Source organism: Astatotilapia calliptera, chromosome 3, assembly GCF_900246225.1.
Source record: "Astatotilapia calliptera chromosome 3, fAstCal1.2, whole genome shotgun sequence".
In the NCBI taxonomy this organism is placed as follows: domain Eukaryota; kingdom Metazoa; phylum Chordata; class Actinopteri; order Cichliformes; family Cichlidae; genus Astatotilapia; species Astatotilapia calliptera.
This window is the reverse complement of record NC_039304.1, coordinates 25,499,545-25,513,717: the sequence shown is the minus strand read 5'-3', so window position 1 is coordinate 25,513,717 and position 14,173 is coordinate 25,499,545. Positions and strand designations below refer to the sequence as shown.

The following is a 14,173-nucleotide window of genomic DNA, read 5'->3' as shown; positions in this document are numbered from 1 at the left end:
TTCAGATAAGCGTTCTGTGTCATTATCCACAAATTAAGACAACTGTGGAACAATGGTGAACATTCCCAGGAGTGGCCATCCTACCACAAAAAGCACTGTAGGCCTCCTTTGCCTCACGACTCAGCAATAACTCAAATGTGACAGGTTACATGGGAAAACCACTGCTGACCAAAAAGAACAGGACAGCTTGTCTCACATTTGCTAAAAAAACCCCATCTCTGTGATTCCCCAAACCTTTGGGAAAATATTCTGTGGACAGAAGTTGAAATCCCGTTACATGTGGCATAAAACTAACGCTCAAAACATCTTCATATAACGGTCAAGCATGGTGGTGGTGGTGCGATAGTTGGGGGCTGCTTTGATGCTTCAGAAGCTGGATAATTTGCTGTAATTGATGGAAACGTGAAATATGCTCTCAACCAGAAAATCCTGAAGGAGAATGACCGACCATCAGTATATGCCCCGATCCTAAATACACCAGCTCTTTTCCCTTAAAACTGCACTTTGCTAACCATCCCATATATATATATATATATATATATATAGATAGATATATTTGAAGTATGTTAATATCAATTAAGCCATTCATTTTCCACTGCTTATCCAATCACAGTGGCTGCTAGAGCCTAAAAGATCTAAACATACATGTTCACTTTTCCTTTGTTCAACCTCAAATCAATTTAGATTATTCTGTAAGTAAATGTGAAACTGAATGGAAATGCCTGAAAATGCAAAATTACACCAGCAACGTCTTTTTCACTGTCTGATCACATTTAGCTCAGAAATCGATAACCGTGGACGTCTGGTGTTTGGTAGGGCTGCTCACAGACACAATAATGTCCGCCTTTCTGCAATTCAAAAACCCTCCAAATCACCGAGGACTCTCGAATATGTGATTACATTAAAATTTTACCGATGAACTCTGTCGAGAAAAAATAAGCACAGACCGATGGCGTCTGCCCGCTGCTTGTCTCTCAGCCTCTGTTGCATTCACATCTTTCACAGGCTAAAGTGCTTCAGTCATTCATGAAAATTGCTGGAGCGAGATGTGAGGGAGAGGAAGGAAAGTGGGAGGTGGGAGCTGCGACCAAAAAAAAAAAAGAAGCTTTCTCACTACCCTCCATTCATTATTCTTCCATTGTGTATCTCACTGTATGCATTTTCTGTCCTCTGTCATCCTCATCACTTCTCCACCTTTCCCTCCATCTTTTTGTCACTGCTGCTTGTAATTCTTCTTTTTTTTGGGGGGGGACTAGGGAGGAGGAAGAGTGGTGAGTTACCATGGCAACAGCAAGCTGGCTGAGAGCTACCTGTTCTCTGGCATAGGAGGAGGAGGAGGAGGGAAAAAAGCAAGAGACGGAGTGTAAAAGAGACAGAGGGATGGTGACAAGTTGGATAAGTCTGACGATATCTTATTTTTTTTCTCATTTTATCCAAATCTGATAACAAGACCAAAACAAATCAGTGAGAAGCCCTGAGAACAGCTGTTTTACATGCATCCAAATGGCCTTTTCTGACTTATTCTGTTGTGTAGTTGAGCTTCATTTGCGTCTAAAACAAATAACTGGGCCGCACCTTTGCACAGGGTGACACCATAATTCATTACTGCTAATGAGAGCACAGCAGTTTATATGGCTCAACCCGAAATACACTACAAAAAATGTGTATGCATACTCTGCAAAAAATAGTACCCGAGAAGCATGCTATTTACCCCTGTTGGGGCACTGCTTGCTAAACCTGATCCTGTTCATTTAATGAAACCACAGACAGGCTTGATGGAAGGAAAAGAAGGAAAACAGAAGGAGAAACGTCAGTCTTATACTCAAAGTTCTTTGCTCTTCCTCTCGGTGTGAAGGAAGTGAATACCCACCAAGTACAACGCCACAGGCATGCATCATTATACCTGACCTTCTCCTCCTCTACACAGTGGGTGAGGTGAGGTGGGTGAGGAGAAATGGAGAAAGAGATATTTAACTATAGATGGATATGCGCAAGAAGGAGGAGAGAGGCATCCAGTGACGAAGCAGTTGCTATGCCAAAAAACCAGGAGGACCACACATGCATGCAAAGACACATACACACACACAAACGTAGGGAAAGTAAACAAGGAGGAGGCTGAGTGGAAGCAGGAGTGTCAGAACGATGTTGCTGAGGGTGACCACAGCATACTAACAGCTCTGACAGCACACACACACACACACACAGGCAATGCACACAAGCAGAGCTGACTGCCAGAGATGGGCGAGCGCGATAGAGAATGTGATCATAGGAAGAAATTGTCCTCGATGTCAAGTCTTGTTTCTGCAGCATTTTCTCCCTCAAAGCTACAGGGAATCTGTCCACATCGTGCAGCGTCACCTGAGTTGTGGCTTCTGGCATTAACATGCGAGCTGATGCTGAAGCTTTCCCACTGTTTTTAATAACACTCTGCATCTGTTCTCTTCTCAAATCACTCCCAATTATTTCTTCATGACCTAAAGAGAATTTAATAAGGGGCTGGGGGTGAAACGTCTTCACCCGGTGATCTTATGCCATGGATTCTCTCGGCGCTTCACCGGAAGACTTCACCTGAAAATGTTTCCTTACACCTGTGTTATGAAATGGCTTTGTCTATGCCAATCTCATGAGTCAAGGAATCAAGTTTAATGTGTGGACTGGATGTGGTGCAATTACATTTCCAAAAGGTGACTGATGTTTCCCATGCTGAGTACCTTACATCAGCTGTAGGAACACAACAAGCTTTTAACTCTGAATTATCGAAAGAGCAAGCCCGGCATGAGGCACACACACGGTGCTGTGCAAAACTCTCAAACCACTCCTGATTTCTTGAAAATCTTTTGTTCCCAAGCAGCCAGAGTGTCAAGATCCTGGGTCACTGAGTTTTTAGACTTTACAGTTTGGTTTTATTTTTAACATCTTCCAGTGATTCTTAGTTTGTGCTGTTATTTGCCTTGAGTTTTCCTTTTCCTTATTTCTCACTAATATTTTTGGTATATTGCTCTTTATGTATTTTCTCAGTTAGTTAATTCATGTCTGTGTTTTCATGTTTAGTCATCTCATTTCACTTCCTGTCTTATTTTGGCCATTATTTGTCCTCTGTGCCTGATGTTCAGTTTTACTTCCCCTCGTCTTGTTTCCTTGATTGTCTGCACCTGTGTTGTTCCCCTCAGGTGTGATCACATACTTGTGTAGCTTCAGTTTTCCCTTTTTCTTTGTTGGTGGGTTATTTAATTCTGTTTCCCATCAGTTTGTTTTCCTGCTTTTCCCTGGACTCCCAGGGTTGCCATTATCACCTGTTGGACTCTTTTGGACTGTAGCACATGACTGGTCTGTATTTGGGAGTCCACTGCCACACTCTTCAACATCACAAAGACTGTCTTGTAAATTTTTTTAAAGTGGTCCTGAGCAATAGTTTTCCAGGACTAAAACGATCTATAGCAGATAAACAGTATCTGGAAGTTTTGTCCTTAAGAAATGGGAAAAAGATCCAGTAAAGACCTGCCACGGGAGCTGGGAGATTTATCTAGTCTTTCAGCTGATCACTGGACCCTCATCAGAAATGGTCTCAGTTGAAGGGTGGCTGTCAAGAAACCATTTTTAAGGAAGGGAAACATGGAGAAAAGACTGAGGTAAGAAAATTACACAAGAACTGGACTTGTGTAATTTCATTGACAACAAATCTTATGGAGTGATGCAATCCATATTTAAAACTTTTACTTCCAATTATCGTCTGTATGCATGGAGCAGGTCAGGAGAGAGGTGCAACAAGCGAGAGTCTGCAGCCATGTATAAAACATGGTGGAGGCTCTGTCATGGTTGCATTTCAGCCAGTCGTGTTGGAGAGGTTGTCATAACTAATTGAATTATGAATGCTGTCATGGACTCGCCTCCCCTTTTTAGATGGTTTGGACATGTGCAAAGGAGAGATAGTGGGTATCCTGGACAAAGCATTTTGAGTATGGAGTTGCCATTTGGAAAAATACAGATGACCAGAGAGGAGGGGTAGGGTGAGATGGAGGAATATGATCCACTGTGGCAAGACAAGACACTATGAGGACTGTCAAAGACGACCATGCACCATGTGGAAGAGGTATCTGCCAAATTTGTTGAGCAAGATTAATATTAGCACTGTTTTTCAGCCTGGAGCTTCTTCTTTGGAGGAAGACAAGATTGTGTTGCTTTTCCAGCACGCATTTAATACACAACCACAAAGAAGCTAAAGCCAAATTGGACTGATGTGACCTCCAAAGGGATGAAAATTCAGATTTACCGCATGTTGTAGCTTTCCTTGAGTCTGATTTGCCATGACTCTCACTTTTACAGCTGTCACACAACTCCTTCGAGAACAGCACAGGTGACAGTGAAGGCCCTCACAAAGCCAGGACTCTAAAACCAACAGTGTTGCTGTTTTACTGCTCACAGAAACCATCTTTATTTGGAGATAAAATCATTTCTATTCTCAACATGACAGGAGCCATCTGAAAGCTGCCAAATGATCATTCATTTCCAATAGAATCTCATATTCAGGCTTAATCTATTTAATTTTGAATTATTTTTCAGTGAAATTTCATATTGAAGTCATAAATTCTAATAAATGCGAAAAAGGCTCAAAGGCACCTGGCTGCACCAATCAACAAGCATCTCGGCACATCTCTCATCAGCCCAGATAATTAACCTCAGTCTAACCCCTCTACTCAATAAGCATCTGACATCTTCGACAAGGCTCCAACTAATGGCATTTTCCATTATTATATGATTATTTGACTAACAGGTATGCTTAGGGGTGTCTATCTTCCATCTATGGCTCAAAGTTGAGTTTTCGAGTTGGCTAAATGACAACCAGAACCCCAAAGATGCTCAATGCTCACATTTGAGAAGTTGAAACTAAAGTATGTTTGCCTTTTTTTTTTTTTTTAAATGAATGACCCAAACTCTGCTGATTATGAATCACGAATCACTTGAGCGCTTCTTTAAAATGAGCACAACTTGAGCTGTTGACCATCTCACAGCTGGACTGGAAACATTACCACTTATTCACAGACTGGATGCCAATCGTCTCTGTGTTTACACGTACCCATTAAAACACAGCAAACTCTTTTTACTTTGATGGCTCGGGATCACTCTGGTCCAGCCAATGAAACATTCATGTGTTCCCTCAGAGGTACTGTAGCTGTGCCAGTCCAAAAACTTCTAAGAAAGATCAAGGAAGTATCACACTTTCTATGCTGACTTTGTCCGCAATTTTCATGCAGCACTACCTCTGTAATGCTGTCGCCATGAAAACATCCTGGAGGCTCAGCTGACTCAGATGCATGTGTCAGAGTAATGACTTTCAATCAGTTGCATACACTCACCTTTCCTGTCAGTTCACCACAGTGTTGTTGAGAAACACAGCAAGAAATAGACTTCAGAAATACTCCCATTGCCTTATAAGTGCACCTTCACATTGCAGTTTCAACAAAATTCTTAATTTGTAAATTTATTTGGTCATTTAAGACTGCATCAAATATACTGACAGCATTAGCAATTGTAACCACACCTGATCTTAGACTATTTTGGGCATTTCACTTTTGTACCTGTGACGTCGAGTGGTAAGAAGTGTGCCGGTGTGCGTCTTCCCAGGTGCCAGCGAGGTTTTTCGGCGACTGGCGGTCCAGTAGTGGCCGACGTGGCAGTACTGCTGCTACTGTTGTTACTGCTCCAGCCTAGAGGGGGCCGGTCTGAGCTGCAGGGGGATGGAGACGGGGATGGAGATAGGTCGGTAACAGACCTCAGACCAAACACAGAGGAGGTGGTTTCATCTTCGTAGAGCTGCTTTGATGCTGGCTGCAAGAAGAAGCAGAAAGGGAAAACCGCTATGTCATCAAATAGTGATGCACAGTTTGATATACTGAAGTCGAGAATGGTTGAAAGGGTCTGATTTCCCCAGGAAGATATATATAACCTTTTAGAAAGTACTGTCGAAAGTATTTTTACGTCTTGATTTCTTAGTTTTTTACATATTTGACACTTTAAAAAGCCCTTTTACCCACTCTCTTTCTTATTTTTGAATCATGAACTTCTTTAGATGTTGTTCTGGGTTCATTTGTGACCTCCTGGATGAGTCGTCCATGTTCTTTTGGATTGATTTTGGCAGAATTATCACTTATTTTTAGTTGGGTTATGTTTGTTTAGCATTAAAACATGCCATATAGGTGTTAAACCTTGGTTATTTGGATGGACGTGCAGATGAAAGATCAGTATTTGATCAAAATTGTTCTGACAGCTGGAAAGAAAGCGATTGCAAGAACTGGTGTTCTATTATTTAGCTTCATGTTCAAACTAAATAATAAAAAAGCTATTTAAAAAATAAAACATGCCACATAACATGGAAAAAAACAAAGAAATCAGAAAGGGGGCAAATACTCTTTTTTAGTACTGTAAATATAAATATGGAGCCGGCATATTTATTTATTCATCCATTTATTAACCACTTGTTACTGGTTCTCATAATCACCTTTATGAACAGTAGGGCTGTATCTACTGTGGAATTATGGGCTGAAAAAAAATCGTATATTATATTACATACAGTACCAGTCAAAATGCTGGACATGTTCAAATTACATCACACTACCTTCGAACAGTTAGTCGCTATAAGCTGATGTAATGAAATAGATAAATGCAACTGTGAGTAGATGTCACATCATTTGGCAATAAGCTTACATCAGTCAACAATGCCAATATGTTCAGACACTATATTTGTGCATCCTTCATAAATGACTGCTAGCTTTTACATTTACACGTCCAGGAGTTAAAGTGAAATAGATATGTATTCATTTGGAGGTGTGAAATTAAAGTCTCATAAACTTGTTTTTACTCTGTTTGGTCGAGCAACCTGACAACATGTTACTAGGCAGGTAGTGTAAAGTTGACCTGTTCATTACATGATGAACTTTGTATGAATCCCAGCTCAAAATAATCCTTATTTGTCATGAGGTGTGACTGGGTGTAGCTCTTCAGCTCATCCATTGTTTTAGGCCAACTTTATTCTGATTGGTTGCCTCTGTTTAATGGAAGGCTTGAATACATGGCTAAATAATGGTTACTCATTTTCATACAAATTGAATGTTGGAGGCTAAAGGCTTTACTTTTTAATAAAAACAAAACAAAACGTGAGTGTTTCTCATGTAGAAAAAAAAAATCATAGATTCTGCACTCAGTGAGATTATTTGAAAAATGTTTCAGGCTACCTACAGAGTAAAAGAAAATCTAACATGCTGCTTGAAATCCAAATAATTTTAGTCAGTTTCTTTAGTGAAATCCAAAATATTGTCTTCCCCTTCAGTCATGGTAATGCATCCTGAGATCCAATGGTTCAAATCTAATTTCCTCACTACAAGATCTCCATTTCTCTCATATTGTACTACACTCTCAAACTCTTTAAAAGTTATTGTTCTCATTTTCTGCCCAAGCTGTTTTGAAAATTAGCCAATAAAGCCCTTTTCCCCTTTAAACTGCTGTTACTGGCTCAAACATACAAGAAAAACAAAATAACCTCAGAATTCAATTTGCAGTAAAAATCAATAGAACCAAAATCCTATAGGAGTCCAGACAGCCGGCGGAGGTCATCTACTCATCAACCTCCTCCAAAATTAAATGTTTTGTCCCCTTTAAGCAACTTCAATGCCTGTAAGAGGAAGGATCAGTAGGGTAGATAAGCAGACAGCAGGGTTACAAAACAGAGAACGAGAGAAAATGCTGTCTCATTTTCACCTGTCTCATAAAACTGAGAGAGCTAATGCAGAGGAGCGACAGAAGTGAATCTGAAGTGAGTTAGAAACATAAAAAAGAAAAACATTGATTTGACGTGATTAGCTGACAGGGACGGAAACTGACAGAGCAGCAGAGACACTGTTCGTTCTGTCCCTGATGGCAACAGGAAGGTGCAATCCCAGCTGTGAGGGAACGGGCATCTGTCAACTGTCTGCCATTAGATCTACAGTATCAGGCATCTCTGCCCTTAAGCAAGGCAATGAAACTGTCGAGGCTGCTGCAATGCAGGAAACACTCCAGTCTATCCTCCGCCTCGTGAGAGACGTAAAGCTATCTCGTGGGAATCTGCCATTCTCTAATTGAAATTAGCCCAAACAGAGAGAAAGGCATTAAGTTAAGAGAGCTCTTTAGCAGCTCGCTGAAGGAATATTGCGTCAGTCGGTGTGCAGGAAATGTGCAGCCATCTTGCAGTAAAATCACGGTGGGAGTTCAATGAGCTGGGGAAATAGACTGAGAAGTACTAATGGAAAAGGGAAAGAGTGAAAAGAGAGAGGCTCTATGTATAGCTGTAGCCTGTTTGACAAATTGTGATCATAGATTATCATTGAGACACCCTGAAGCAATTTAACATCTATGTTTGCATTCCCTTTCTCGCCTTCAAAAATCAGTCAGTAAGTCCTCAATGTGCAGGCGCCGCTGACAAGAAAGCACTTACGTCACATGCTATTTTGATTTCTTAGCGAGTGCTAATGATACTTCCATCTGGAAGACACTAAATGGTTTGGCATTTGTTTGTAGAAACCTGCTGAGAGTGTGAAAAGGACGATGACTAATCCTGAGAAATCTGAATGAGGGGGCGGGATATACTGTGCAACAGTTCTCGGATAATTCGGCTTCATGGGAAAAAAATAAAGGGATGATGACAACAGCAGTGAAGCATTTTGTCACAACACAACTTTTAGCTGTAAAACCGTCTGATATGCCGAAGCAGTAATTTGTTGGAATAGTGCATTGTATCGCCGATTTGCTGAATTAAGCTGTCCAACAGCCAATTAGAAGACATGCTCATTCCGAACTTCAAGTTACAATCATTAATAGAAAAGGATGGAGTCTTTATTATCAGTCCTCATTGAGCGGAGCAAATCTGCATCAGTGATCAGTCAAGTACAAACAACGCGCAGAAGTTCAAATAATACAGACGCAATACACACACAAGCACAGACATGTAAATGTAAACAGAGACACAGCAATTAGAAGATGCCAAACGCAGACTGAGTTTCCATTTGGCATGTCATACTATAACAAAAAGAGAAATTAAAGACTTTTAGGAGCCTTAATGCCACTAATGGCTAAAACATAAAAACGGGATGGCAACCTATGTTCAACTAGGAAAAACTAGTAGTTGTTCAGGAACTGCATTGAATTTTTTTGATGCCAGTGATTGATTGCAAGCATTTGCGACAGTGGCTGTCAGCCCGTGGGCACACCCTGATTCCAATCAGTCACAACCTTGGAAAGAGTTTCATCCCATCCAAAGGTGACGATACAACCAATCATTTGCCAGATATTTAGGAGACCTGTTGTATACAGTATACTGTATACAACAGGTCGAAATATCAGCTACCAAGTTGCGTCAATAACTTGTGTGGACATTCAGGACAACTGTGTAGATCCATAAGAGAAATTTGGTCAACGTGACAAATTTTGTTGGACAAATCTATTCTATAAGTACGTCTTGCTGATACTATGTTTACTATGTCTTCTCTACAGCAAAGCTTCTGCATGAAGCTCAGTACAGGACTGGCCTATTGCTTCTTTAGCTAATAACGTTAATCATTTTATTACGCTACCATGTATCTTCCATCTAAGGCCCGCAGACTGTATAAAAGATGGATATAGCTGCTGTGAACTTTTAGTTTTTGAGGTCCTACTATGAAGAAGTTGTTATTTTTCTGTTTGAATGTTGAGGGTTCGGGATCATTTACCCACAAGTCTCTAAAAAACCAGGAGCTTTTTACAAGCAAAGGTATCACCCCTGCTGGTGAGAAGAAGACTGCATTGGCTTCCCATTTCACATTCAGAAACTACAATATTTATACTGCCTTTGCTTGGGTCATTGGCCTTATTATGGATCTTACTCAGATAGGAACTGTCAAAATTTGACACTCCCTTAGCAGGACAATACTACAGAAGAACATGACAAAAAGGCTCCCAGTCTGATCAAGCATGCACAGATGTGCTGTCTGATGAATGGAGGCTCTATCCTGCAACCCAAAGGACATAAAGACTCCACTGCCAAAGTACTGGTGCAGGCTCAGAACACCACCAGAGGTGCCACGTCCATACCCCAGCAGCTAGCTGTTTTGGCAGCATGAAGAAAAACCTACACACACTTATGTAGGTGGTTTTAACGTTGTGGCTAATCTGCACATCTCAGATCTTGCACCACAAAGCTAACTCCCAGAGCAACAACAAAAGGTCCTGCATAAAAAGCATAACCCCAGAAAGAAAAAACAATAAACTAAATAAAAAGCTGTTGCTAGAAAAACGCTCACCATTTTCATATTTTGAAAAAATCTTGAGGATTACAATTTTATTTATAGCCGCACTCTCAAGGTCGATAAATCAAATTAAAATGATGATTCCAGTGAGCATGAAATGGCAAGATACACAAGATTTAATCAAAGGAATGGGCTTTTGTGGGATATTGTATCGAGGATGATCGAAAAATAATGAAATGGAGAAAAGAGATAGATTTATACTGCCTATAATTTTATTGTAAAGGGGGAAGAGCCTTTAAAATGAGGCAGGTAACATAAAATGAATATCAAGCACTGATTGGAAACAATAAAGAAATAATAAAGAGTGCAAACAGGACCACAAAAGGGCAGATGGAGTCGGGTGGAGTAGGTTAGCAGGAGTTTAGCGGGAATGTGAAGTCTGGTGTCTTGCTGTTCTGAGAGAAAAACGAAGATGATAAGTGAAGTGGACACAGTGTATGTGTGTGTGTGTCTGTGTGTGTGCATTTAGCAGAAGCAGGATGAAGTCAGGTTTCACAGGTTTAAGAGGTGGAAAAAAGAGTGAGTTTAAAATAGGAAAGGTGGAGATTATTTATTGCATTTGCTTGTTAAAGATGTGCAGCTTCAAATAGCTGCATATAAAATCTGAGCTTGGGTGTTTGTTCAGCAGAGAGGTGACATTTTGGTGTGACGGAGCCTCCTGATCAAATAAGATGGGTGTAAACATGAGCCTGCATGCGTGCGTCTGTGTGTGTTTACCAGAAAGATGAAGTCGGGCCTCTTGTTGTTGAGGGAGATGGGCGATCGGCTGAGGGAGGTGGACGTGTCGTCGGAGCTCTGTGAGGACGGATGCCGGAAAGTCTGACCGGTCAGCTTGGTGTCGTACAACTGCTCCTCAAACTCTGAAAACACAGAAGAGCAAAAATAACAAAAAGATATAAATGCATGCATAAACTTGCTTTCTGCTGCATGCATGCATGCATGCATGCAACTAAACTAAATCTTATTTGCATGGTTGAAAGTGGAGATCAGGAAAGGCTGCTGCTTTGCATCAACCTGCAATCTCCCTCCTGTGACTCCTGGTTCAACTTGTGCCTTAAATGACTCCTTCAGTTTGTATTTAATCCTCCCAAGGGCTCCATCCCTTCCTCTTCTTTCATTTATTCCTTCTCCAAAACTCTCTTTCTTTGTGTTACACGCACTCTCTCGCAGTCTACCTCCAAATATCAGACTGATTCTCCCTCTCCGGCAGCTCCCTCAGGCCATTGTAAACAGATTCCTAACCCCCACCTCCCCCCTTTTTCTCTTGGTGCGCACACACACACACACACACGCTCCCCCTTTCAGCTATTCCTTTACCCCAAAACACACTCCCCATGTTTCACTCAGCTCTCTAACACACACACAGACACACACCCCCACAGACACTGAGCAGCTTTAGAGAAACAGCAGTGTCAGTGAGGTGAAAAAAGCTTGGAGTTGAACTTCCCGGAACAATATGGATTCCTTCCTGGTGATGTATGGTTGCCTAGCAATATAAGGAAGCAGATGACAACAAGCTAGAAAGAATAAATGGTGAAATATTTGTCTCAAGAATGAATGTTGTGTATAAGATAAATAAACTAAGGTTTAAATTGGGAGAAACAAAGTTGTTTTCAGGATTTCAGGCTCTTTATGAAAGATGTTAGCCTCAGTTACGAAGATCAAAAGACCGGTCATTCATCTCTGATCGCGAGGGCAAAGTGTGTATCCCCGGTTGATGACTTCTCCAAAACGTCACCTTTAAAGCAATAGCTGTGCATTACCAGCATATTTCAAAAGTCTGAAGTTTTGCACTGTGGTGAATGATCACTTCTTCCAGTTTACATTGTGCATTTCACAACTATTTTGCAATCTTTTACAGGCAAGTGATCAAAACAATTGCTAGAAGGTTTTGGGTGCAGCACTCTATACCTGTTTGTTCTACCAGTTTCACCTAGCAGTTGCCATCAACCGCAAGCAACCACTTCACAACTGGTCATGGAATACACACTTTTCCCCAGAGGCCTATGGTGGCCAGCTCGCCGACCAGTCTCTACACCTGTGCGACCACATTTAGACATATGGCGAGCTAGCTGGGTGAGCAAGATGAATTGATAGACCGATCCAGATCTGTACGTTATATGGACAAACTCAGATCAGTCATAAGTGGCATTATTGTAAAGTCGACGTGTTTAGAAACCACAGCAACTGCTGGGGCGCATAGTGTGTAAAAGTCACCAACACTCTCCTCACTCTGTAACTGCAGAGCTCCTCTGCCATCTGCACAAAATCTGCACCAGGAGCTTGATGGCATTGATTTCCATGGCCAAGTAGCTCCAGTAGGTGCAACATGTAGGAAGATCAGTCTACTCATTTGTGCTGAGTAATAACAAAAACTAAGCACAAACTTCTTGTATATTTTGTACGATTCAATACAAATTAGTCAGTAAAATGTACAGTTGTAATCAAAGAACAATAAAAGCTATGAAGGCCTGAACTATTGTTTGTTTCAGCCTATAAATGTTAATTTCTACTGTAAAGTTGGACATTTTTTCTTCTAAGAAGCACAAATTATGTCTTGGCTCAACCCCTAAAGTCTAAACTTTCATCCGTCAGCTCAGTGTCTTGAATTTGAAGGCTCACAACTTTTAGTTTCTGTTCCACTCTCATCAGCACTTCCAATTGCAAAAGGCAGCTGTTTCCCAGCACCAAACAGCAGACAAATTAGCATCTAATTAGCAAAGTATTTAACAAGACTAATACCACTGTATAAGAAAATAGAAGGAATTGAGGCTTTTTAAATTATCATTGTTTGTGTGGAATATCCTGAGTGTCCTCAGGCTGCTTATCTACCTCCATCTAAATAGTCTTCCATATGGTAAAGTAGTAGACCTTGCAGGGTGATGGGATCTGTTTTTATGACTTTCTAATGGCTGCTGCACAACTTTCATGCCTGGTAAACTCATTTAAACACGCGAGCGGTTCACCGTAAAGTTTAGCAGGTGTCAGATTTAAGTGAGCGCCGCAACGTGGGAGTGTTTGGAGTCGGGAATATAGAGTTGTGAATAGAAATTAATATACAGCAGCACAACCACAAAACACAAGAAAGATAATGATGTGTTTTTGTGCGAGGGTAGGCAGTCCACCCACAGATTTAGTGCAGTTTTTTAATGGCATTTGGGATCATTGATGTTGACATCTTCCTTCTGCTGGAATAAAAAGTGCCAGCAGCAGAAAACTGTGTATGATCTCACTTATTCTAAGTGCAATTATGGCTCTAAACATCAGAGGAAACGGGACACACACACACACACACACACAGCAAACATTTATAACCTTCAGCGTGGATTAAGATGATGCAGTAATGTATGTCAGCTGTCATTTTAAGCTCAGATAAAGGAGTACTTTGAAAGTTACTCTGATGAGTTTGAAGGGCTTTATAAACTCAAAGATAGTAGATATTATTTCAACTGAAGTGAAACCATCACAATGAAAAACTGCAGAAACAAGGCTTCTACGAGATCAGACTCATGAGTGTGACACTGAACACATTTTCCAACATATGCTGTCAATTATTCTCTTTTATCGTACGCGGGAAATCTTTCAAAAGGGAAGCAATTGGGAAAAATGAGAGACTGGAGAACTAAGAAGAGAGAAAAGAGAACAGGAAAATGCTCAGGAATGATAAAAGCTGCTTAGGTGGCTGAGAAGCTGGAGAGTTTAAGATGTATGAGGTTGCAAATTCTTTTCTGTTTAAGTAAAGTTGAAAAAAACACGGGATCCGATTAAACAACCTGCCTTCTCTCAGCCCGAGGCTAGCATTCCTGCCCAGACTGACCAACTTAATCTGGTTGGTATTAATGCTCCTATGTGGTCTGTCT

General features: G+C 40.9%; 1 protein-coding gene across 5 annotated transcripts in view; it reads right to left on the bottom strand.

Moving 5' to 3' along the window:
* nhsl2 (NHS-like 2) overlaps positions 1 to 14,173 on the bottom strand; it is a 191,663-nt gene that overhangs the window by 19,435 nt on the left and 158,055 nt on the right. For all 5 annotated transcript variants that reach the window (XM_026162565.1, XM_026162566.1, XM_026162567.1 and 2 more), the window contains exons 3-4: positions 11,031 to 11,173; positions 5,577 to 5,826 (exon numbers count right to left, since the gene is read on the bottom strand). In XM_026162565.1, coding sequence (XP_026018350.1) covers positions 5,577 to 5,826; positions 11,031 to 11,173 — 393 coding nt within the window. The remainder of the gene's footprint in view (positions 1 to 5,576; positions 5,827 to 11,030; positions 11,174 to 14,173) is intronic.